General features: G+C 32.3%; 1 protein-coding gene across 3 annotated transcripts; it reads left to right on the forward strand.

Moving 5' to 3' along the window:
- The first annotated feature begins 1171 nt into the window (after window positions 1-1171).
- Window positions 1172-27210, forward strand: LOC125061246. Of its 3 annotated transcripts, XM_047666575.1 has the most exons (9): window positions 1172-1439; window positions 10267-10479; window positions 12896-13083; window positions 17164-17301; window positions 20291-20426; window positions 21195-21287; window positions 21931-21966; window positions 25242-25320; window positions 25558-27210. In XM_047666575.1, the coding sequence occupies exons 1-9, from the start codon at window positions 1429-1431 to the stop codon at window positions 25687-25689; spliced, it is 1026 nt and encodes a 341-aa protein (XP_047522531.1). In that variant the 5' UTR covers window positions 1172-1428; the 3' UTR covers window positions 25690-27210. The 3 variants fall into 3 exon arrangements, with proteins under 3 accessions (XP_047522531.1, XP_047522530.1, XP_047522532.1); XM_047666574.1 differs by lacking the exons at window positions 25242-25320; window positions 25558-27210 and adding an exon at window positions 22740-24760 and having other exon boundaries at window positions 1173-1439; window positions 21931-22045; XM_047666576.1 differs by lacking the exons at window positions 25242-25320; window positions 25558-27210 and adding an exon at window positions 22740-24760 and having other exon boundaries at window positions 1175-1439; window positions 12896-13074; window positions 21931-22045.
- The last annotated feature ends 98 nt before the right edge of the window (window positions 27211-27308 follow it).

Below are 27308 nucleotides of genomic sequence, written 5' to 3' on the forward strand. Positions count from 1 at the left end.
CAAAAACTAACCGTCTAGTATTATCTTTGCCTCACAACTTTGCCAAACGCTGAGGTCGAACGCAAGTTTAGTGAAATTAATAATATAAAAACCAAGCAGAGGAACTGTCTGATCACAAATACTATTAAAGGAAATATGTTAGCTCAGCAAGCCATTCGTCGAAATTTTGAAAACTGTGTCAAATTTAATCCCACTAATGAAATGATTTTGAAGATGAATGCAAATATTTATCAAAATCATGAGGAAATTATTTTAGAATAACTAACAATGATATGTATTTACAAATAAATTAATACAGCATCTTATTTTTCTTTTAATATTTAAACAAACTTTTACTGTAATTTTACTGTAATCGAATTTGGAATCTGCTGTATTGTTTTAAGAAACTACTATATTTTTTAGCTGACAACACTGTAATTTTACTTTTGGGATCTGGAAGCACTGATTTCTAGTGTCAAGTGTGTATTCTGTAATGGAGCCTGGAGGACGGTATCTAATTTAGCATGACGTATATAAAAAATGTGTATTGCTGTAAATGCGAAAATAAAGAAAATAGATAATATTAAAAAAGAGTTATCTTAAATCACTAAAGTAATTCATCATATTATTAGATTAAATTTTATTGCTCAATTTATGTATAAACTTAATACTTATTCACTATTTTCTTGTATGTGGTACTCCCACAATATATTCCCCATAGCACCAATTTCAATCCCTAAATATCGACTTAAAACCCCTACATTTTTATTGTATCGGCTTGAGAGTTAATTTTAAATATGAATTAAAAATAAGTACATTCAAGTAGTATAAAATTGCTGTTGTAGTTATGCGGGTGCAATTTTACACATTTACATACATTTATTAATTAATGACCTATTAATATCTACTAATACCTATATTTTGTAACTTTTCTTTACCAAAATTTATTGTATACTCTTGAACTACCTAAATAAATCTAAGAATCTAAAAACCCCTTGGACATCTCGTTCCCCCTAAACTTGGGGGATACCACTCTTGTTGGCATCACTGTATCAAGTCAACAATCAACATACGTCACTAGCAGTGAATACTAAATACATAGTTATTGATGATTCTGTCTTTTAAATCTTCGTGGCACGGATAGAGACAGAATATATCAAGCAAGTTGAAACTTGTCAGCTTGAAGAACAGGTTGTTTGTTTTTTTATTATGTCCGAAACACTGTGTCCGAGCGGTTCGCATTTAGTTTGCACGTGCGTCTTGATTAAAGTGCAAGTTTATTGTCATTTGACTCAAACAGCTGAAGTGCCGTGTTGTGATTAGTGAATCATTTGCTGTTTTTCTACCGCTTTTCTATTATTCTATGGTAGATCAGATTGACAAAGTATCAGTGTTAAACAAATTTATGAGTAGACTAAACTTTATACCGTGTTTAGTGATTCATACAAAATGATTATACGGTAAGTTTTTAATTTATAATATATATTATAGTAAATAATTTCCTGAGAATGAAAATATTATATTGACAAAATAAAGTTTTAATTTGAAGGTACTTCAATGAAAACATCCTAATGAGTTGAAACATGTTTTCTAACATAAATAAAAATGTCAATCGCTATATTACTTATACAAAGTTTATCAAAATATTAATTATAATTGCTTTTAGCAGCAAATATTTTATCGAGTAAAACCGCGACATTGTGAAAATCTTTAAATAATATTATGTTGCTCATAAGCCACTTTATATTAAAAGTTGTATTGTAAATTTTCAAAATAATAGCGTAAGGAATAATTAATAAATCTCTCTTCGCTAATAATGTTTAACATGTAATCCAGAACACAGACATAAGATATATTTTTGTTAATAGCGCAAAATGTCGAGACAATAAAACTTAGATAAACTCGGTCCTCGGGTCGTCATCCATTGAACGAACAGTACAGTGGAAGTTAGTAGTTACAGGTTACCAGGTATGACATAAAAAAATATGTCATAAAGCACAGAAGAAAAGTGTAAAAATAAAAATATTCATAAATATAGAGGTGATTGTTTTGTATATATACATTTTGAAAATCGAACTAGTCCTCTTTGAATCTTCGAAATCTTTGAATTAACAGAACGCTTTCCATTAACAGGACGCTTTCCATTGAGTTACGGAGGCGGTAAAATCGGATATCTTTACAAAGATAAGATATAATACTAGTATACTTTAATTGTATTTTCAAAATTTATTTATAATAAGGAACATTAACATTAAAGAAGAAATACATATAAGATATAGTTGCGTCCTAGAAAATGTTTTACAGATCAAATCAAAATGGATTTAATATGGTACTACCGGATAATATTGAATAGTGAAATAATTTTTGTAATCGGACCAGTCATTATTTTTTATTCGTTACTAACGTAGAAACCTTATGTAACACTCGCTATCATAAACTGTTGACTGGATTTTACTTATTTAATAAAATAATAAATAATAAAATTATTTAAGGTTAAATAACTTGTACCTAGTATTATTTAATTTTAGATATTTTTCGCTGCACGTTGGGTTATATATATTTATACAGTCAAAAACGTTTACGTCTTACGACATCGTTTAGAACAACATACCTGTTATATTGACCAAAATCAAAGGTGCCGGCTGAATTCTATTGTAACATATCAACATAATCAACATCATATAACAATAACAACCATCGGCTGTTACGACTATTGGTTTTTACGACCAAATATGAGTAGTCGATGCCTTCGATGTCGTTATAACAGATTTTGACTGTAGTTGCAAAACTGAATTTCTCGATTTCGAATCCAAAATTTTCTTGTGTGTGTTAGCCTTAAAAATAAAGTCTCTTCCAAGTTTTATCAATCCTATTACTGCTGTGATTAAACGTTGCTTCCCGATATATTACGCAATAATATTAATGTTGCATCATATTGAGCTTTCGCGAACCCTTTATATAGTTTACATGCGCATGCGACGCGGCTAAGCTTTTTTTTTTGTTTCTAACCGAGGTCCCCGTGCTTGGTACGGGCAAACCGGCAGATGATTCATCCAATAGGCATATCGGACCATCGCCGCGTGAGCTTTGTTTAACTTAAGATAAAAGCACCTTGATGTGAGATTATTTGAATGAAAAAGGGTTTAACGCTTGGGATATTGTGTCTGTACTAATTGTAATTTATGGATGTCTTTATTAGATTTTCTATAATAATAATAATTTTTATTTATAATAAAAAAAATATTTTCGAGAATATGGTATAAAAATAATATGGTGGTACAATCTAAACTTCGCATATTCTGTCTTATGCCAATTTGTCAACATAGTAACATTTATATTACGATTTTTATTAACCTGGTATTGGAACCTAATTTAACAATCAATCAATAGTTTCGGTCTTAATCGACATTAAAAGCATAATGATAAAAATAAGTGTTCTTTTTTTCGAAAATGGTTATTAAGTACGTACACATTCACCTGTTTAGCACTTTTTAATGACGAATTAAATATACAAATTCAATACAAGTGTGATAATCGTATTTAGGTCTGTTGTATGTCTATGTATGTGTTAACAAATCCGGGAATATTAGAGTATAATATTATTCAATTCAAAAATTTAAATGTACAGCCGTTCGGTAATAAATGGACTACAGACTGCTATGGTTACATTTAAACAAACCACAGCGGTTTTCTAATGACTCATATTATGATTTTATTATATTATTCTGTAAAATAAATATAAAAAATATATATATAACATTTCTACAATGTCTGTTTTATATATTTGATGTAGGTTTATAATATTTACTAATTATAGAAAGTTTCTATAATCAATCAACAATAAACATTATTAAACCTCATGTGTAAAAACCCTCTTGGGTTATAAAGCCCTTTTAATAGCCTTCATAGAAGCAAATCTAGTTAAGTTGCCTAAATGTTTAACTGGAATCAATTTTATTGGAAGCGTAAATAGTTGAAATGTAATTTGGTGTTTCAGGCCTCCCACTATGTTTATGAGTATTACGTAACCTCAAGGTCGTTTTTTTTAAGATATAGCTAACATTGAACACATATTATGATGTAGGTATGTTTGCCCACGGAGTTAGGATTTGCTATGATTGTTTTGATTAATGATTAAAATAATGTAAATCGGCCTTTATGCAAATTTGTCAACATAGTAACATTTACGAGTATATTACGATTTTTATTAACCTGGGATTGGAACCTAAACTAACCACCTTACGGAATCAATATTTTCGGTCTTAATCGACATTAAAAGCATAATGATAAAATACTAAGTATAAATAATATAATATAGTATAAGTTCATAATATAAGTTACTGTGTAGTTCACGTACAATGTGACGAAAGAAATAAAGCCACAGTATCAGACACAGTTGGAAAGTTTTTATTATTTAATTTATATTTATCAAACAACCAGTGATGCAAGAAATACTTTAACAAATATTAAACCTGCTATTCGTTGAATACGAATAATTCAACAAGGCAATGAATTTATTAATTATTTTTGTACTAAGGTAATAATTGAAATTAACTACAGACAATTTTTGTTAAAAATTAATAACTACTCAGGCATTACACGTCATTTAAATTTTTATATCACGGATATAAAATAATATTATAGAGGCGACAGAAAGCTTGAATGAAAAATACTTTTGGGACTGTTTTTTCAGCTTCGGGAAATATCGGTATCGTTGAGTCACTATTTACAAAGCAGGCATAAGTATAAACAGAAGAGACGCGATTATCGGATTTTAACGGTTTGATTTCTGAAGAAAAGCTTAAATTGTAGGGAACATTTTAAATACTAAGTAATCTCACCTTTTTCTTACTATGTTCAGCTTGATTAATATATTATTACCAGCTGACCCGGCAAACGTTTGTTTTGTCATGTATACTTATTATTTCTAGGAAACATTTTTTTAGTTCAATAAAAATAATTTTCTACAATAATAAAAAATAGGGGTTGATCGTAGAGGGATGAAAATTAGGGGTTGCATATCTTTGTATGTAGTATCATAAAAAAATACATTTTATCCAAAAAATAAAATTTTGGGGTGGACACCAAAATTTATTAAAATTATTTCTAAATTATTATTTTATTTATTTCTTTTTTGAAAGATAGATAGTAGCCGATTCTCAAACTTACTGAATATGCATAAAAATTTCATAGGAATCGGTCGAGCCGTTTCGTAGGAGTATGGCAACGAACATTGTGACACGAGAATTTTATATATTAGATTATCTATAAAAGTTTCATTATTATTGACAATGCTAACAGGTGTCGATAACAGGTAGCGACAGGGACTCAAAATCGGGTTACGGGTCTAGCAAGTTGATGACTTGTTTGAACTTGTCCTAAAAATGTTTTGTGCATGTACTGTTTTGTTAATCTCTTATTTTTAGCCGTTTATTGTTTAATGTTTAAACAATTACTAGATATCCTTAAGTACTTTGTGTAAGTAGTGTTCGTAAAATGTATTAGGTACATACAAATAGTAAAATTAATTCTAGCTATTTAGATCTTTTGTAATCATTGTCTTAGGTAAAAATCCTATTAAATCGCGGCTATTCAACTTCTTGACACCACGGGCCTAGTGAGAAGATTGAATACATTGAATTAGTGTTAGTGCACGTTAGTCTAAGTGCTAAACAGTGGTTAGGGAATAAATAGAACACAAGAATAGATTGTCTTCCCCTTAATAGAGACTGTAAGTACCTAGTGTTATTGGTCACTTTACACGTGAAATTAGGTTAGACTTAAATTACTTATTAGTCTTAAGATAGGCTAGATTGTAATGTCTCAGTGAAGAGACAATTTATAAAAAAGTGCGCGCGTACAAGTACACATGTCAGAAGTGAAACTTCTTTGGCAAACTAATTTTTAAGTCTTGTTCATATTTATACAAAGTTAAATCTTTAATCGATTTCCGAGACTTAGAGGGAGGGAAAAGGAAGATATGTTAGGAATTTAATGAATTTAATTGTCATTAAAATATTGTCGAAAATTAATACAAATAATAAATTTCTTTTTTAAAATTTATTTCTTCGATAAACACGTGGCATTTTGATTTACAATTCGTCATTGGAGATTTCAATAAATTATTTTCCATAAAACATAAAATACTAATATTTCATAAATTCTCTTTACGAAATTTTAATAATATAATTTCTATAAGTTAATTCGCCCTTCTCACTCTCTCACAATCGTTCTCAATAGCTCTCTCCCTTTTCTTCGACAAAAATGCTGCACATCTTCGTGACGCGAATATTATTATTAATGCGTTTCACCCGTAAAAATTTACCCTCATGAAGTTTCATTACAAAAGCAAAGAAATGCAATGATAGGTTTAAGGAAGAAATCACTAGGAAATTGTTAACGAAACAATAAGTAAATTTTTAAAACATAATTAAAAATTGGAATTCAAATTCCAAATAATTTTAATAAAGATTTTTCTTTATTCATTAAAAGACCCTGTCGCTTGATGCTTTTTAAAGCTACTTAAAAGAATTAAAAATAACAATTTGTATAGGTTCTATAGTCACTAATAATTCATTTGAAATGGTTTTTATAATCTTGTCAAATAGCCAATTCCCAAGACCCGCAAATAGCGCACGATAGTAAAGATTGAAAGAGTATTTTTTAATATTAAAAAAATAAAATAGATATATCGGTAGCGTCTACAACCTTTTTATAATTGTGATAATTTGTCAATCTAATAGGCAAGTAGGTGATCAGCCTCCTGTGCCTGACACACTCATCGACTTTATACGGTTTCCCCACGATGTTTTCATTTCTTGCGATCGAGCGAATGATAGTAGAAATAAAAGCCCATGGCTGCACAGCCGGGGATCGAACCTACGGTCTCAGATGAGGTTTTTTCAGAAAACTTAGGGGAACGTATGAAAGCTATGATAACCCAAAGTGTGAAAAAAAATCGCTGCAGAATCTACGCTCTCCATCTCTTAAATTGTTCAATCCTAAAACTCCTATCTCAAAAACGATATCAAATTTTTGGGAGCCCATAGCTTACGCTCTTCCGAAAACTATAACCTTATCCTTTAAATCTCATCTCATAACTCTTCCTTTCTTAGCGAATCTTTTATGGCAGTGAGGCTATGGAATTCACTTCCCGTCCCTATTCCCTTAGCTCCTTCTTTATCTTCCTTTAAATCTCTACTGTAAAAACATTACCTGTCCACATAGTATCCCTAATTTTCGTTCTAACTGAGGTGAAGCTGATCTAAAATTATCGTGATTCATATGCACTTTTCCATGTGTCTTTTTTTTAAATATTGTTCTGATCACTGTTTACATAAGTTTTAATTGCTTTGTTTTGTCTAAAATATATGTCTCTGTGTTTTTTTTCTCACAGTGGTTGCCTGGAAGAGATCGCTCGAAAGCGATAAGGCCGCCAGTTGCCTTTTTCATTTAATTACGTCAATTGTTTTATATTTCTATTATCTATATGCAACGAAGTGTTAATAAATGAATAGATAAATAAATCAATTGAGAATAGAGCAAATTGATGTACATCAGTGTTATAGAAGATATCAATATCTATAAAACGATACCATATGTCTAACTTTATATTTAATAAAATATCCACCGCCATGTGAAGTAATAAGACGCCATTTCATATTTGCTACAAAGCGTCAACAAACTCATTTACAGCCAAACACAAAAAGACAAGATTAAAGTTTCCAAGCGAATCATTTATAGGTACAAAACGTACCTAAGCTCAGAGATTGCATCATCCACCGTTTCGTAGCAGGACCGAGCAGGACACGTGTGGATTTAGTGTAAATTAAAATAGTGCAGTGAATAATCGTTGTCTGACCCTTTCTCGCATATGTCCTCTTGTATTTCCTCTCTCAACCCACCTCTCATTATCGTTTTGCACACCTCTCTGTTCGTTTTGTTCGTCAACCACTAATAGAAATTGTAGCATCTCACAACTGTGTAATAGCGAAGATCTTTAATCTGATTTATTAAATCTTAATTTGTATAGAATTTAAAGATACATTATTGCTTCACAAAAACAAAAGCGATTTATTATTCGAGCTTTTATAATGCGTGCGACTCTCATCCCTGAGGTTGTAGGTTCAATCCCCAGATGTGCACCAAAGGACTTTCTAATTGTGCATTTAACATTCGCTCGAACGGTGTAGGAAAACATCGTGAGGAAACCGGCTTACCTTAGACCCAAGTCGACGGCGTGTGTTAAGCACATGAGGCTGATCACCTACTTGCCTATAAGATTTACAAATGACCATGAAACAGATACAGAAATTTGAAGCCCAGACCTAAAAAATTTAAGGTTGTACCGCCTTTTAATGTATTAATTTTCTTTATGAGGTTATTAAAATTTTGTCTAACGAAAAACTTAACAGTTAATCCTGCTAAATTACGATAAAGGTACTGTACCAGTACGTTGTCACAATTCCTATCGTAACTAAAACTATGTGTAAATAAATTATCCACCTAGATTTATGTATAGTAGCGTTTAATCTTTGTCTACAATATACGCAATATATAATAATTGTAATTAAATTGTGTGTTAATAGATAAGGTAAATAGGAGATCACTCCACTATCAATATCGTACGAGGCGATGCGTCAACCTTGTGCAGAAATATTGTTTATAATAGGTATATGAACATATATAGGTATATTACTCAATTAATTAGACAAATATTACATCAAATATATAACAGTTACTAGCTTATTGATGCTTCTTCAATATCGAGAATATGTATTCCATATTATTATTATTTATGTATTAGTATCATAATGTAAAACGAGCTTTGTTTAATCCATTGTGTTTATTAACTGCGCATTATCTTAACGAGTAATAATGTTGACAGTGGTTAAAGTAATAATACTCTCCGAGTTGTACTTATTGTATCAGAATAAATGAAAAAAGTGCGTGCGTACTAAGTACACATGTAAGAACTTGTACTTCTTTGGCAAACTAATTTTTTATCTCTTGTTCATATTTATACAAATCTAAAAGTTTAGATTTCCGAGACTTAAAGGGAGGGAAAAAGGAAGACATGTCAGGAATTTAATGAGTTTAATTGTCATTAAAATATTAAGTGTCGAAAATTAATGCAAATAATAAATTTAATTTTTTAAATTTATATCTTCGATCAATTCGTCATTTGAGATTTCAATAAATTATTTTGTATAAACTATAAAATACTAATATTTCATAAATTTTCTTTACGAAATTTATATTAAAAAAATAGAATTTCTGTAAGGTAATTCACCCTTCTCACTCTCTTTAAATCGGTCTCAATAGCTCTATCCCTTTTCTTCGACAAAAACGCTGCACATCTTCGTGACGTGCCGTAAAAATTTTCAAAGAAGAATAAAGAAAAAGGCAAATTTCTTAAGAAGTTTCACTTCAAAAAGCACATTTACACTATAGACCAGTCATTATAGACATTCGAAATCGAAAATTTGATAATAATTCCAAAAGTTTTCAAACTTCGGTCAAGTGAATGGTACATTGGGACGACAATAAATCTCATTTTGCAACCTTGTCCGCAGTCCGGAACATTGTTAAAATTGCAATTAAATTAATTTTTGCTGTATGGTCGTGAAAAAAATTCCAAAAGTTCTGCAAACTTGGGGAAGTTTTCGATATAATATTTCATATCACGTATAAAATTTGCAACCAACCTAAGTGTACGGAACATTTTTTGTTATTTATTTTATTTTCGATATATCTGTCAAATTTGCAGAACTTTTGGAACGTTTTCCTTCAGTTTAATAAAGAAAAACATTAATTTTTAATAACAAAAAATGTTCCGTACACTTAGGTTGGTTGCAAATATTATACGTGATATGAAATATTATATCGAAAACTTCCCCAAGTTTGCAGAACTTTTGGAATTTTTTTCACGACCAAAACTTATTTTTAACAATGTTCCGGACCGCAGAGCAGGTTGCAAAATTTTATAGTTTGTTTTAATACCACTCCCGACCTTACATCAAAATTTGAAAACTTTTGGAATTATAATGAATTAATTGTCTTGACTGACTGGACTACTATTGGTACTAGCTCAAGTTTGATTACAGTTTAGTAAATGAATTGGATTTTTTATGAAAAGATAGGAATTTAAAACTGTAATATGCTTTGCAGTGTATTTGTTAATATGTATTTAAACAAAAAAGTGTCATAGGTTAAACAGTTAACAGCTGGTTTTAGGTTATGTTTCTGAAATAAATGTTTTAATATCTTTATTTCCATTTTTTCCAGAGCCTTGCTAGCCTGTTTGGCTAGTGGTGTTTTATATGAAGCAACTGCGCAACCAGTCGAGTGTTTGAAAGATTGCGACACCGGATACTTCTGTGAGGAAGGAACATACGTGTGTAAAAAATGCATCGACTGCGCGGAGCTGAAACGCGAAACACTGCCGGGGGCACCTTCGTGCATACAGACTGTGGCCGATTGTGGATCTTGCCTCAAAGGGTGAGCACTTTTCAAATTAACCAATTATAATAATAATAAATAATTTATTTGCAAGATAGTGGTAGTTATGACTCCGTGTGCTTATGTCCCACCAGGGTATTTATTGTGGTAGTTGTACGAAATTTAGTACTTCCAAGGCCATCTCTAACCCATACCACATCCTACTATGTAGCCTTTATAGAGCCGTGTTGGCCTAGTGGCTCCAGCGTGCGACTCTCATCCCTGAAGTCGTAGGTTCGATCCGACTGTGCACCATTGGACTTTCTTTCGATGGGCGCATTGACCGGCTTGCCATAGACCCAAAAAGTCGTTAGCGTGTGTCAGGCACAGGAGGCTGATCGCCTACTTTCCTAGATTGACAAATGATCATGACAGATGTCTGAAGCCCAGACCTAAAAAGCTTGTATCGCCACTGATTTATTTTATAGGCCTGTTGTAGGCCTTCCGTACATGATCTACTATTTAAGATATAACGAATACCTACTGTTTTCCTTATACAGGCAATTAAATTGCGCATAAATTAATCCCTTGGCGCAAATGCGGGGTTCACATGATCTCAGGACAGAGTCTAGCAGACTTAACTTAATAATACTCCCCTGCCATTGTGTCCAGGGACTTTCTCTCTCTCAAACTTTTAATGGTGTGTTACGCGTCTCGCGAGATACGCCCCGCCCCGGCTACATCGGTACACTGCTCAGTTACTTTATCATAATTGAATCTAATAAGTTACTAAACGTTTTTTTTTTTATATTTTAATAGCAATGAAATGTTATATTGCTACATAGTCAATGTAACTGGTAAGTCATAGGCATCTGAAATACAGTTCTCCTCCTCTCTCCTCCTCTTGTTCTACATCAGGGGCACGGGACACATTTTTATGTAGTCAGTTTGTGGAAAAAAAAATATTATTATTAATTTATCACTGTTTTATATCCATATGTTTAATTTACATTTCTAATGTTGTTAGTATTTACTTATAGCTAAATGTTAGTCGCCTGTGGATGTGGACCCCTCTTGGGTAAAAGCCTCCTCCAACCTTTCGAGATGACTCTATCTTTGCCAATAGTCTGCCAGTCTTTTCTGCTATAACTATTAAGTCATCAGCTTACCGTGCCCCTCTCTTCGTGTCTAATACTTATTAGATTAGACCATTATAACGCCTAAATAAAAATTATAAACTTAATGATATAATATAAATTACTCGTTATTACCGAAGAATTTAAATATGTACACAGTAATTACTGCAATAGAAAACCACCTGTTAGCCTTCTAATTGCGTAGCAAACATACATACACCATGAATCAACACTTACACCGAGGACGAACTGCCCACTATCGCGGTTTTTAATTCCATGAGGAGTTCCAAGGAAAATGAAACTTCCCACGAGTGATTCAAAAAAGTATTTTTAGCAACACTGTAATGTCCAGAGGCAATTCGTCCATGGCGGCTAACCTCTATTGGGGCTCGCCATTTAAGCAGGAGATATAATCGACCACGCTCTTCTCATTGTGTTATAAAAAATAAACATAATATAATAATACATTTTACTAAACATATTTCATATTTACAATCAAGTATACGGTATTTACAATTTTCTTAATCTAAAGTAATAATTAAAAAGAAAATCAAAATAAATTTAAAAAGTTGCAGTGGCAGTGTACCTTTAACGCTGGCAGCATTTCCTCGCTGTATTGCGATACTTATTCGTTGAGCCAGGAAAGTGCCAGCTCTGGGGTCACCGGTTAATCTTTAATAAGCGCCTGTGCACTTGAACCTCACGGCCCAAGAGTCTCTACTCCAAAGGGAACAAAATCGAAGTTGAAGGAAAGACTCTTATAGACGACCTGCACTCTTTTGGCAATGTAGGCCATGGTTTCCAAGGCTACACTTACTTCAAAGCCACAGGGAATTATTGTATATTAATATAATAATGACAGCCTTTTACAAATTTTGTGGATAGCTGTCATAGCTTTTTGATCTGGTGATAACCAGCCCTCCTTCAAGGAACACCTGCGCCGGTTGGACTCCTATGTTGTATCCAATTACTATTATATAGTTATAATTAATTATTTGCTATAATTGTTATTTCTTTATTCCTATCTAATTATGTATATTCGCGGATGCTTGGACCCATGCGACTTCAATACAAAGAGTGACCTCGTGAGTGTGCTGCGATATTTTGGGCTACTAGACTGTGAGGAAGTTGCTTGGATCTGGTCTGGCGCCAAGTTCTCATGTCATTTTCTCACATGTATATCCTCTCAATAACATATTTTCATTAGTATCTGATTGTCCTGCACGTGTGATGTTTGAGAGCAAAAATAAGATAGCAGTTTCATAAAAATATCATACATTTTTAGGAGTGATGCAATAATCTCTGAGACAACTTGATTAACGTATGCATTTTTTTTACAGGTTGCTGCCTGACTTAGGGACAGGCATTGGTTGTGTCTCATCAGACTCCCAACCCGACGAGGGATTGTCGGCCTACGTGTGGGTTGCAGTGGGTGTGGCACTCGTGGTTTTATTTATATTTGTGGGCATTATTGTGGTGTACGTCCTGCGAAACACCGATACTTTCAAGATCCTAGCATGTGAGTATAGTAAGTTTATTTTTTGAAGTTAAACTGCTTTTTTACGATGCGCGCGCGCATCGTCACACAGCACCGACACCCTGTTAGCTATAGTCAACATTTTATTTTGTGATATTTAAATAAAATTTATTTAACTAGATAATGCGTTATAAATAATACTTTCAATGAATTAAATTTTTAACCAACGAAGAATAACTTCTAATATAACATAAGGGGGCGTCCATAAATTACGTGAGGTGTTTTTTTAATTTCTCTGTACCTCCCTCCCCCCCTGGTGAGATGTCGTGAGATTTTATTCAACCCCCTCCCCCATCCCCCAATCTCACGTGAGATTTTTCAAAATGTAGGTTTTTTACGTAAACGCGTTGGATTCTTATTGTAAAAAGAAAAAAAAAATTGCTTCGTGCTTTTATTTACAACTAAAACAAAATAAGTGAAATGTTCAGCGTTTAGGTATGGAGTTAGCGGGAAGTTGCAGAGATAGCCTTTAGGGTCAACCGTTTTCCTAAAAAAAATTTAATTAGAAAAAAAATTGCGTGATATTTGCCGAGACCCCCCCTCTCTCCAACGTAAGATTAAATGAGATTTGACTCGACCCCCTCCCCCCCTAAAACACCTCACGTAATTTATGGACGCCCCCTAACTTATAATATAACGCGTGTACATAAGTACAAACATATTTTATTTTAATAAGGCCCACTAACGAAACATATAGCAACACAGAAAACACACAACATATTCTTAACAATAGTTTAGTCCCGACTTGTGCGATATTATCTTTACGCAACACACAACAACGGTCGTTGATACAAAGCAATCACCTATTGCACAGAAAAACTGTCAATCTGGACACTCAGTTCACTTGCACATATTTCATTGTTTACACATTAGTCACCAACACAATAACACTTTTGAAAAGTCGATTTATTTGTATATATTCCGTTATCCACAAAGAAACTATCCCTTCTAGAGATATACATTGATACTGCCTAATTATTGCTTTTTATGGTATTTTTTTACTATTAACTATATTTAATTAATTATTTTAAGTTATTAGACGTGTATATTTTTTATTTTCCCTCTAAATATTCTTTAGCGAACTTTAAATCACGCAATATCTAGACGAGATCCGTGCCGAGAATATGTATGTTATATGTTCATACCGTATTTATCCGACGGGAAAAAGCTCTATATGTAACATCAAGTATTTGCAGTTATTTGCAGTAATGGTTAAAGTAATTAAATTAATAATAATTACATTACTGCGAAAATATAAAAATCACCTATAATTCTTTACTAGCATTCCTAATGTCTTACATAAAATTTGGACTTTTGTCGCGTTCCTAGAACTCTTCAAACATTCTTAAGATTATCAAATCAATGATAATTAAAATTATTGATTGTAATTACGGATTATGGCCATGACCTACTCCAATTGCCCACATTGCGGTAAAAAGCTTAAAAAAGAATTTTTCCGCGACTGAGTAACCGCCAATGTGGTTATTTACGTCATTTTGTGGAATTTATACTATCGCAATTCAATAGAATTCTTATCAAAGTTTATTGAAATCGATCGAACTAAAATTGTCATTTGAAATTTATTTATTTATTCATAAAAACACTCCTGCCCTAACAGGCGACCATAAATTGACAAGAGTGCACAATAAGTGAATAAAATTTACAGACGAAATTATAAAACTAAGAAAGAGATTGAGCGAGCAAAATATACAACCTTTGCTCGTACACTTTAATTCTACAATCCATACGAAGTTTGTCAATAAATATATTTTTTTAATATGCATTACTATAAAATCCATTTGTTTGATTAGGTACTTACTTCGTTTATTTTTACATACAGTGGTCATAAATGTTCTGAATCTGGTGTCTCTTAACATTTTAAATACTTCTTTTTGGAGAAGATTAATTCAAACAGAAACATCTACAGCGTCTAAGAGTAAAGCTGCCAGCTTATTAGGGCAATTTACATGTTTATTCCAATTTTGCTTGCTTAATTTGCTTAATAAGTGCTTTCAAATACCGGCTGTGCTTCTTCGTCCGCGATTAACATTCTCTTGTTCTTTAAAAAGAGAGCAAGAAATCCGAAATAGACCCAAACACGACGTCAGCCTATAAGGTTGACCAGGTACATATCTATAATAATAAACCATGCAATCTGATGTCAAGGCCCACATACTCTTAATGGGCCTGACTGGATGTTATATATCGTATAAGTAACATAGCCCCATTATCAATATTACTTTGTCAGAACTCTAAATTAACTCCTAGTTACTTAAAGCAAATTGTTATGTTCTTTTCTGGTAGTAGTTTTGATTTGCGTTCCCTTGACAATTTAATTTTGTAAGTACTACTCATAAAACTGAATTCTACCAGTCATTTGTGCTTTGGAACTCCTTACATTTGATGTCAGACGAACTCAGTCTTTGAATTCGTCATTCGTTCTAACGAAAAGCTCTCTATAAAGTAAAAATGAGTAATATTTGTTTGGTTTAACACAAAACCTATACATTAATACCCTCTTTATAACGCAACACACATTCTCTATTACGAAGAAATATTTTCATATGTAGACATCAACAACATACTTAAGTGTAATTGTTTTTATAATCAGCTTACAAAACTAACATTTCGAGGTGCCGAAAAACCGTCTCGCCTTTGTTATTGTTAATTGCATTAACACGTGTGCCATTATTCGTAAACAAACTGTCAAAATGGCGAAACAAAATACTCAAAAAAATACAAAATATTGGCATAGCAAAACACGTCAGGCATAGTTAACAGAAATGTGTTTAGAATAATTTACCTTTTGATAGTAATAAAATTAGAAATTATTGTAACTGGTTAAATTTGTTTTTTATTCCTTTCTCCATATAACATAAACTCTTTATAATGAAAACAAAATGCTCGGTCTGAGGAAAGTTCTTATAAAGAGATTTACACTGTATATATTATTATTTATGACTCATTAAACCATAAGATTTAGTTTTAGTTAACATTTTATTCAATGTTTTCTTCTAATTTATGCATTTCTTGTTCTGTACCCTCAGTAGGTTGTTTTTTTAATCCATCCTTAAGTTACGTGGAAGTAACTGCTTGTTAAAAGGTTGCCCGTTGCTTAACACCTTATGAAGCCTGTTTTTTTATGTAAGAGGTTAAACGATTGTAAAAAAAAATAACTAATCAAAAAATTACTACGTAGCAGAGTATTGATGACATCTTTTATTACATCGTATTCCAAGATTCGGCACTCTTTGTTTCTCGGTTATGTAAACAAAAACTGTAACCTGAAGCCTCTCTGATAACAATGCCATGAAATGACATGATAGTCATTTTTATCCTTCTACTGTTTATTGTCGTGATTTCTGATCACAGCTTTAAAAATTTAACAGATATAATTACATTTTCATTATCATTCGAATGATTTAGACTATAGAGCAAGCGGGATTTTTTTAGTTCCATGTGTCTATACTATCATTCATGGAAGCACATTTTTTATGAAATAGGAGGCTCATGTTGTTATGTGATACCGCTGCCTATGGACGCAAGTGCGTTGCCGGCGTTTTAAGAGTTGGTACGGTTTTTTCTTCAGGACGTTAACGCGGTCCACGCTTAGCGGGGTTTATTCAAATGTGTACAATACTGTTTTTTTTAACTAAATTCTCGAATTGGATATTATGTAGTCCTACCGCATCTCTCTGTATGAATTTGATTAACTCAAAGGTACTACTAACGGTATTAATAATTTTACCAACTCGTCTTATTTCAGCTTCTGTCGGTTAATAACTGAAACAGAATGTATTCTATAAACATTCTGTGTTGTTATTAAGACTATAGTTGTATGTTAATCAGAAATTTCAATATGTAACACCATATGTAAGTTAACCATTGAATAAAATATCGAACGAATTGTATGTATAAGTCATAATGGTTTCATCTAAACTGTTTGAAATATAACCTTGAAAAGTTCGCAAAATATCTTTGCTACAATGAAATCCAAGCGGTGTGAAACTAAACCAATCTAATTAAAACAATTAAAATAGTTATTATAATCAATGAAAAAATTGTTTACAGCAACGCGGACATCAGTGCAGTCTCCATGCAACAGGAACGGCGCTCCAGCCACCGCCCCTGAGGCACCTCCGCCGCCTTACAATGCTCTCTATTCACCTGTCAGGCCCTCTTCACCACCTCCCGATAATACTCATAATGGTAAGTCTTCATGTTCAACTTAAATTCACTATACACAACATTAAGAATACTTCAAAGTACACAAAAACTACATAGGTACTTATCAAAGCTAAAATAATCCGTAAAACGCGAAAAATTATTCGTGAACTGTTAAAATCAGCAAACATAATCTTGGACATTGCTTATGACTTCATTCTTCTAAGTAATAACACCCCCTTTTCCATTTTAAAATATAACTAATAGGAAGATCTATTGAGTTATAATAAATAGTATAATCTGTTGTTTAATGACAACGGAATTACTTCGAAACATTTTAGGATGGACTTACGACACTCTTGACGCGCACGCGCGAATGAGCAACGTACATCATGGGCAAACGGGCAGTTGGCCCACTGCCCTATAAAAATTACTCTTCAGGATATTACAAGTACGAAAGACAACGTTAAAATTGGTCTTATTATTTTATCTCTTGTTATCTAAAAAGATTAATTAAGTTTTGATATTTTCGTTTCTTATTCTTCTTTCCAAACATTGAATAATCTTTGGATAACATAGTTTGTGCACTTCATAATTAAACATATTGCATTTTTACAATCAAGTATACAGTATTTAAAATTTTCTTAACCTACAAAGTAACAATAAAAATAATTGAAAATAATTAAAAAGAAAATCGATACAAATTTTAAAAGTTTGGTCCCTGTGGCAGTGTACCATTAACGCTGGCAGCATTTCCTCGCTGTATTGCGATACTTATTCTTTGAGCCAGGAAAGTGCCAACTCTGGGGTCACCGGTAAATCTTTAATAAGAGCCTGTGCACTTGAACCTCACGGCCCAAGAGTCTCTAATCCAAAGGGAACAAAATCGAAGTTGGAGGAATGACTCTTATATATATGTATATTGTATATATGAGTAAATATAAAGTATATATTTGTCTCTCTGTGCTTATATCTAGGCCAAATTTCCTTTAATATATGTCCCAATACAGTAACATTTACAACACAATTACAATAATACATACAAGAGATGACTCAAGATTTGAATAAACTGATTTGAAAACATTTGAAAGATATTTTAAAGGTTTATAAAAATAACACTAATTCCCTGTTATCGGTCATTTAATTTGTATTTCAAAAGATAAAAGACGTCATCGCAATGCTAAGGTCGCACTTACGTCATGCCAGAGCAAAATTGTTTGAATGGACACGATCTAAACATATTCGTGTGTCCTCAAAATAATAGTTCAATACAACTTTATTATATATAGTGGTACATCTAAGACCGCACAATCAGCCATATAAAAATAGACATGCAAATGTCAACATAGAACAAATATTTATAATTGTTGTCAAATCTTATGATCTAAAAACTCTCCCACATAAAACCTTGACCTTCCCCTTGAAAGCATTACTTGGCAGTGATCTTCAACTTCTGGGAAGGTGATTTAGTTTGATAGCAATGGCGTAATTTTTAAAGTACATTGTGGTGAAACACCAACAGCCGTGTTGGATCCCTTGGTAGATACAAGTTTCTTTAAATGTTTTGAATAATTTTGCAAGGACAGGATTAGAAACACAATTTATTGCTTATCCAAATTAGTTGATCAAACAAAGTCATTCTTGAAGATTCGATATTACGCATATAGAGTTGTGGCCTCTCGCAAATCGACACCTTATCTCCTATCCTGCTAAGGATAATAAGTCTAAATGAAAGTGAATCATATCCTTTGTTGGTTTTTTTACGCATTTGCAAATTTCGTATGTAATCAATGAGATGAACCAGTTTTGAGTCATCGCTATAATTATACGTGAAAAGTAACAGGTAAATTTCGTTCGAATTGTGCTCGTATGGTTTGTGACCTGTATTTATTGTTTAGTTATACATTTAAACCAAATCATTTGATTGAAATGAAAATAGCTTTTATATTGTGTTTTTCCTGTGTAATGGGTTCTCAAACCTCAAAGGCCAGCAACGCACTTGCAACACTCTTGATGTTGCAGGCGGCGGTTAGTAGTTTACTCCAGTTGACACGCTGCTCCGTTGTCTAAAAAAATACACGTCATTAATGAAATTATTTTCGAGTCATATATATTATACGGACATTTTAATCAAATATTTTTTTAAACATTTGTTCAAAAATGTAGTCTTTGTAAATAGTTACCTTGAGCAGTGTGGGCCTCTAGTGGCTTCAGCGTGCGACTCTCATCCCTGAGGTCGTAGATTCAATTCCCCGCTGTGGATCAATGGATTTTATTTCTATGTGCCCATTTAACATTCGCTCGAAAGATGAAGGAAAACATCGTGAGGAAACGTATGCCTTAGAGACAAAAATCGATGGCGTGTGTCAGGCACAAGAGACTGATCACCAATTAGATTGACAAATGATCATGAAACACACAGAAATCTGAGGCCCAGACCTAAAAAGAAAGAAGCTCGTAGCACCACGCGTATTTTTTAAAATAGTTACCTAATGTATATTTAATTAAGAATGGTTACTTAAACCTAAAAAAATAGGTTTAATCTGTTATTTTACTTCAAAATTACGTGCTCTCTAATTTTTAATAAGTTTTTATTTTAGGACACAAATAATTAATATGCAATGTATATTCTATATAAATTGTTTTCTTATCCACTGATAAAGTCAAGATTTAAAACGACTTTCCGAGGCCGGCCTCGAACGTTCAAGAAACTTCTATCACAATCAACTGTGTCTAGGTTAATACGTTTTTGTTTTATAAAATGTGTATTTGCAGAACACTTAACAATGTTTATTTATTTAAGTTTATATATCGTACATAATGCTATACCTACAGTATACGGTACAAGCTATATTTTCTAAAATATATGACAATTTTGGTAAATATTAAAAAAAAATATACTTACATAAATTACTGTCCGATAGCCAACATTTGTTTTATAAATATAAATGTAAGCAGTTTTCCAGTTCACGCATCCGTTGCAAACATCGCGGATCATATAAGAAACATATAAAGATGATGTTCTCATTTTCAGAGTCATGGGGCTTTGTGAAGCGCGCGGGTAGCGTCCGTTTGGGCGCGGAGGGTCGCGAATCTGCCGGAAGTCAGGCAGCTCGTGTCTACAACAATCCAAGTTATGTCAGAGGAGCACATCTCAATGACTTGCCCAGGTAATTTATATATAAGTAATCTTACAGCTAACACATATGTTTATTTTAAAATAAAACACTTACACAAACAAAACAGCTTCATTCATAAACAAAATATACAAAACAGAAAACATAAGTCATATACGTGAATTAAGTGCACGAATAGAAAAAAATTCGTGTACCATTAGAAGTTATACTTCTTTGGCGTAACAAGATAAAAATATTTTCAAAAAAAACGACACTAACAATAGAAATAACTAAAATGTTGACTATAGCTAAGTTCAGGGTGTTGGTTTTGTGTGACGGTGTGCGCGCGCTTAGTAAAAATTTACTCTCATTGTTTTTCCCAAACGCGCCAAAAGAAGTATAACTTCAAAAACTTAAAATAAACATTAAACAAACGACAATTTAATATTTTAAAATATTGCTTCTAAAATATTCCCTCTTTAGTAAGGTGGAAAATATCAACATCCTTATAATTTGTGTCATAGCTCACAATTATTAAATAATATTACGTGTTTACAACTAGATAATAAATTTCATTACGCGAATATTATTTTTATATATTATTTAATAACAATCCAGTGGCTTTACAACTCCATTACATGAATCTTGTTCTCAGTAATCATTTTATAGTCAAGTGGTCAGCCTTCTGTGCCTGACACGCCGTCGGTTTTTCATGTGTCATCCGCACTTTGAAAGAAAAATCTATTGGTGTTAAATTAACTTAATACTTTCAAAATGGTTTTGAATATTATTCCTATATTTATACTTCCAATTGTTATACAGTTATGATGTAACGAGTGATGATGAAAGGGACCCAATCCCTCACGATGAGGATACCATGGAGAGCACTTGGACACCCACACCACAAGTTAACACGTGAGTATATATTTTAGTTTGACCATGGGCATGGGTTTATTTTAATTAACGGAACCCAAAGAAGTATATTGTTCTGTTTAGGCATTCAGTTGGTTCCGTAAATTGATATGTTTGTCTACGCATTTCATGAAAACTTAATCTTAATATAATAATAACGTAGGTAAATAATAAACTATATCGTTAGTAAATCCTTGTCAGTTGATAGCAATTACAATTCCTTACAATTACAGGGTGTTAAGTTTAGATACAAACATACTTAACGTTTCAACTCTATTTTTACTCTTACTACGTTTCACTGACTGATTTCGTAACAGATTAAAATTCAACAGCTGTGCATGGGTTCTTTCTTCTGCGCGTTTATTTAAATGTCTATAATTAGATTGATAAGATAAACGTTTTTGGTATACATAGATAATACTTCTATATCGAGAGACTTTCACTGACACATACTTCCGCAAAGCACTTAAGAAGATGCAAAAGACTTTTTAAATTGCGATAATATACGACACGTCTCAATCATCATTTGAGGGGAAAATATTCTCGTTATATGGGGCTAAAAGAAATGAAGTCTTGTCTAGAGAGACAGATGAATAGGTCTCGGGTTGGATTCGAAGGGAAATTTCATAGATATTCTGTATTTCAGGTCTAGCGGAATATCAAATGGTGCGGGTGGAGAGTTGTCAAGTCTGTTGTCTGCCGCGAGACACAACAATCTCGTGCGCACACCACACGCTGTCACCCAATATTGCGCTGCACAGGTAACTTTCAGACATTTAAAATAATGTTCTACTAGTATTTCAGCAGTTTACGCCTATTTACTTTCATTAAATTAGATTCTAAAAGTACCACGAACACGAAATGATATTGTAATACAATGTTGATAAAAATTAATTAATTGGGACAATTTATATTGGTATCTAATAATGTTCTGTGGTTGTACACAGAACATTATTAACGAATAATACATGTCAGTTGTCAGACAAAAATATCTCTGACAGTTTACATTGAGGATTAATGTGAAACAATCGATTTATTTATTTAATTTAATATATTATTATTTATTTCCAAAACACAAATATACAGCATTTTTTACCTACATAGTAATAATAATAATAATAAAAAATGATAAATAAAAAATTAAAGCACATTTAAAAAGTTTGGTTCCCTGTGGCACTGTATCTTAAATGCTGGCAGTATTTCCTAGCTGTATTGAGTTGAGCGAGGAAAGCACCAGCTCCGGGGTCACTGTACTATTAGTTGCTCCTGAGCGGCAAAAAATCTGATTATTCCTACGAGATGTTTACTAGCATAAATATTATTTACAAATGAACTTCATATATTTTTCAATATGAAAACAAAACAAAAAATGTAATAATTCATTAGACTTTGACCAAAAATGCCTTCACGTCTCAACGAATATCAACATTTACTTACCCTCACAAATCATTCCAGGATTCCAATAACAACCGTAGCACAGGAGACGCCATGGGTGGCGAGGGTCCCGCCAGCAGCGGACCTTCCTTCATCATCAACGTCGTTCAGAGCATCAACGCGGTGCAGCAGCAGAACGACGTCAAGTTATAGTTATTTGATTTAGACTTCCCGTGTCTCTATTTTAAACCTCTGATGATATTTTGCTCAAAAAAAAATAAAATCCCTCCTTTGCAAATTGGTTAAATTAAAAGGATTTCGAATATTAAATGTTTATAAATGTGACCGTTGGTCGTGTGGGTTCGTTTCACTGGGATTAAAAAAATCGGGTTGGAGGGAAGGCTGGTCCTGCCAGTACCAAAAAAAATCGTATCTACGATTCTATATAATAAATTAATCTTTATCAGGGGTCTGAAATATATTTGTCTATTTTCGAAACGCTCAAAGATTGTACTGACTGTATCAATTTTTATGTGTATTGTAAAATATGGCTTAATACAAAGATATAGTTACAATGCACAAAATCCAAGGTCTTTGTTTAAATGATGCATTTATTTGAGATTATTCGCATTTACTTCTCGATTACTGCCATGTTTAATGTTTTGCAAGAAAAAAATACAAAAAAATATTATAAATAATTTAGTTTTAAAATAGTATATACCCTAATTTTACAGTTGCCATTTTTAAATTTTCGTTTTATTCTCAGTGTCGCCAGTGTTAAAAACATTTTTCACTTACGTATAAATAAGAATTTGGGTGTATACTAATAACTTATTTAGCATGTGATTTTATTTGTTATAATTATTGTTAATTTCGCATCGTTACTTAAGGTAAATTAGGCTTATGTTAATGAAGAGTAGAATATAAATAGCTAAGCTAGAACAATTTCTAGAAATGTTATGTTTAAGCAAAATTAGATTTGATTAAATTTTATAAGTCTGTTGATTTTTAAAATTGGTGAATTATTTTGGTATTTTAGTCCCGTAGTTAGTTTGACAAAGTATTTAACGCTAACTTAAATATTTATGTCAAAAACCGTAGTCTTCCGCGATTGTTAGTGTTCGATACTTTGGACTAAAGAAGTGTCTACAATTGTTACGATTCCATGTCAATTGGTAGAACTTATTTTGGTAGATCCCGGGCTTTTTGCATAATAGATAGTTCTATTTTAGTTTTATTGCTCAAGTCTGCGCTCAAATGTACGTGATTTTACCATTTTAGGATTGGTGAGAGTGGATCTGAGATAGATCTCATTATATAATGTCTTCCTAATTAAGATTAACAGGTGCAAAGATTAAAAGTCGTTCTTCCATTTAAAATTGTATGAATTTAAGCGCTAAGTACACTATTACGTAATTTGTTCAATATTTTTCAGGTATTTTGTAAATAAAAGCTTATATGTACGGACAAGCTATATTTATGTAAAGTTCTCTACGTTAAGCTTTACAGAGAATACTCTCAACTTATTTGAAAGGTGCTAGATTATTATTGTTGGGCATAATGCTCCAAGGTACTGCCAAGTCTTTAAATAAAATAAGCCTTCGATTTTGATGTTTTGTTCTGTTTACACTTGTGTTACTTAGTGTAAACATGACAAAACTCGTATATTTTATAGACAAACGATAATAATGCATAATGGGGCATCTTTTAAGTTCTGATATTCTAGAAAATGACTTCTAAAGTGAGAATTAAACTTTTTTGTTAAAAAAAAGACTTTGCTGTACCTAAGAGCATTGTGTACATCAATAAGAAATCATCTCCCAAATAAGTTCATGGTATTCTCTGTAAGGCTTAACGTCTTGTGGAACTTAACGATACGAACACGAACGATAAGAATTTCTCATTTTTAACTTAAGTAATGAAAATCAATTGCCTTAACCCGATGAACTGGCTGTGATGCACTTATTATGAAGCAATTTTATTGTTATTTTTTTATGTAAAAATTTTCCTTATAGTGAAATAAAATTGACCAATGCCTCTAGTCAGGTCAAAATGTGTAAAATTTAGGGAATGTTTTTACTTAATAAAGGATTTTTTATTGATATAGTGTTTTCTTAACTAAATATTTACGAATTTTTGAATACAAAATAACTTGTAAGATTTAAATATAAATCAGTGGTGCTACATTTTTAAGTCTGGGAATCAGGTTTCAATTTAATAGGCGATTAGGTGATCAGGCAAAGGCATTCGCTCGAACGGTGAAGTAAAATATTGCGAGGAAAGGCCTCGCAATATTTTACTTCACCGTTCGAGCGAATGAATAAGCGCACATAGAATGAAAGTACTGGTGCACAGCCGGGGATCGAACCTACCGATAGATCGACCTCAGAGATGAAAGTCGCACGCTGAAGCCACTAGGCAAACACTGCTTATTAACATTTTTTAAAAGTAATAAAACTAAACAATAGTTTTTCATAAGAAATAATAAAGATCTTGTGAATTTCGTCAGTTAAATGCAAAATTATTAGTGCGTAATGCAAGCGTTGTAAGCGACGTTAGAAGAATTGTAATTACTATTTTAAAGTCAAGTCTGTTGTCTGCCGCGAGACACAACAATCTCGTGCGCACACCACACGCTGTCACCCAATATTGCGCTGCACAGGTAACTTTCAGACATTTAAAATGATGTTCTACTAGCGTTTAAGCAGTTTCAGTCAGATTCTAAAAGAACTACGAACACAAAATGATGAACAAATTAACTTCATAGATTTTTCGTTACCAGGCCGCGAAATCTTCAAAAAGAAAACAAAACATGTAATAATTCATTAGACTTTGACCAAAAATGCCTTCACGTCTCAACGAATATCAACATTTACTTAACCTTCAGAAATCATTCCAGGACTCCAATAACAACCGTAGCACAGGAGACGCCATGGGTGGCGAGGGTCCCGCCAGCAGCGGACCTTCCTTCATCATCAACGTCGTTCAGAGCATCAACGCGGTGCAGCAGCAGAACGACGTCAAGTTATAGTTATTTGATTTAGACTTCCCGTTTCTCTATTTTAAACCTCTGATGATATTTTGCTCAAATAAAAAAAATCCCTCCTTTGCAAATTGGTTAAATTAAAAGGATTTCGAATATTAAATGTTTATAAATGTGACAGTTGGTCGTGTGGGTTCGTTTCACTGGGATTTAAAAAAAAATCGGGTTGGAGGGAAGGCTGGTCCTGCCAGTACCAAAAAAAATCGTATCTATGATTCTATATAATAAATTAATCTTTATCAGGGGTCTGAAATATATTTGTCTATTTTCGAAACGCTCAAAGATTGTACTGACTGTATCAATTTTTATGTGTATTGTAAAATATGGCTTAATACAAAGATATAGTTACAATGCACAAAATCCAAGGTCTTTGTTTAAATGATGCATTTATTTGAGATTATTCGCATTTACTTCTCGATTACTGCCATGTTTAATGTTTTGCAAGAAAAAAATACAAAAAAATATTATAAATAATTTAGTTTTAAAATAGTATATACCCTAATTTTAGAGTTGCTATTTTTAAATTTTCGTTTTATTCTCAGTGTCGCCAGTGTTAAAAACATTTTTCACTTACGTATAAATAAGAATTTGGGTGTATACTAATAACTTATTTAGCATGTGATTTTATTTGTTATAATTATTGTTAATTTCGCATCGTTACTTAAGGTAAATTAGGCTTATGTTAATGAAGAGTAGAATATAAATAGCTAAGCTAGAACAATTTCTAGAAATGTTATGTTTAAGCAAAATTAGATTTGATTAAATTTTATAAGTCTGTTGATTTTTAAAATTGGTGAATTATTTTGGTATTTTAAGTCCCGTAGTTAGTTTGACAAAGTATTTAACGCTAACTTAAATATTTATGTCAAAAACCGTAGTCTTCCGCGATTGTTAGTGTTCGATACTTTGGACTGAAGAAGTGTCTACAATTGTTACGATTCCATGTCAATTGGTAGAACTTATTTTGGTAGATCCCGGGCGTATTGCATAATAGATAGTTCTATTTTAGTTTTATTGCTCAAGTCTGCGCTCAAATGTACGTGATTTTACCATTTTAGGATTGGTGAGAGTGGATCTGAGATAGATCTCATTATATAATGTCTTCCTAATTAAGATTAACAGGTGCAAAGATTAAAAGTCGTTCTTCCATTTAAAATTGTATGAATTTAAGCGCTAAGTACACTATTACGTAATTTGTTCAATATTTTTCAGGTATTTTGTAAATGAAAGCTTATATGTACGGACAAACTATATTTATGTAAAGTTCTCTACGTTAAGCTTTACAGAGAATACTAGATTATTATTGTTGGGCATAATGCTCCAAGGTACTGCAGTCTTTAAATAAAATAAGCCTTCGATTTTGATGTTTTGTTTTGTTTACACTTGTGTTACTTAGTGTAAACATGACAAAACTAGTATATTTTATAGACAAACAATAATAATGCATAATGGGGCATCTTTTAGGTTCTGATATTCTAGAAGAATAACTTCTAAAGTGAGAATTAAATTTTTTTGTTAATAAAAAGACTTTGCAGTACCTAAAAGCATTGTGTTAATCAATAAAGCGCAATACACATTGAGCCCGCCGACATATTATGTTGGCAACT

This window comes from Pieris napi, chromosome 23, assembly GCF_905475465.1.
Source record: "Pieris napi chromosome 23, ilPieNapi1.2, whole genome shotgun sequence".
Lineage (NCBI taxonomy): Eukaryota > Metazoa > Arthropoda > Insecta > Lepidoptera > Pieridae > Pieris > Pieris napi.

What these genes read in the sequence shown, in the direction of transcription:
- LOC125061246 (XM_047666575.1), top strand. An exon ending in GATCCTAGCATGTGAGTATA is followed by an intron (nt 13,084 to 17,163) that starts GTAAGTTTATTT and finishes AATTGTTTACAG; the next exon opens with CAACGCGGACATCAGTGCAG. An exon ending in CATCTCAATGACTTGCCCAG is followed by an intron (nt 20,427 to 21,194) that starts GTAATTTATATA and finishes ATTGTTATACAG; the next exon opens with TTATGATGTAACGAGTGATG.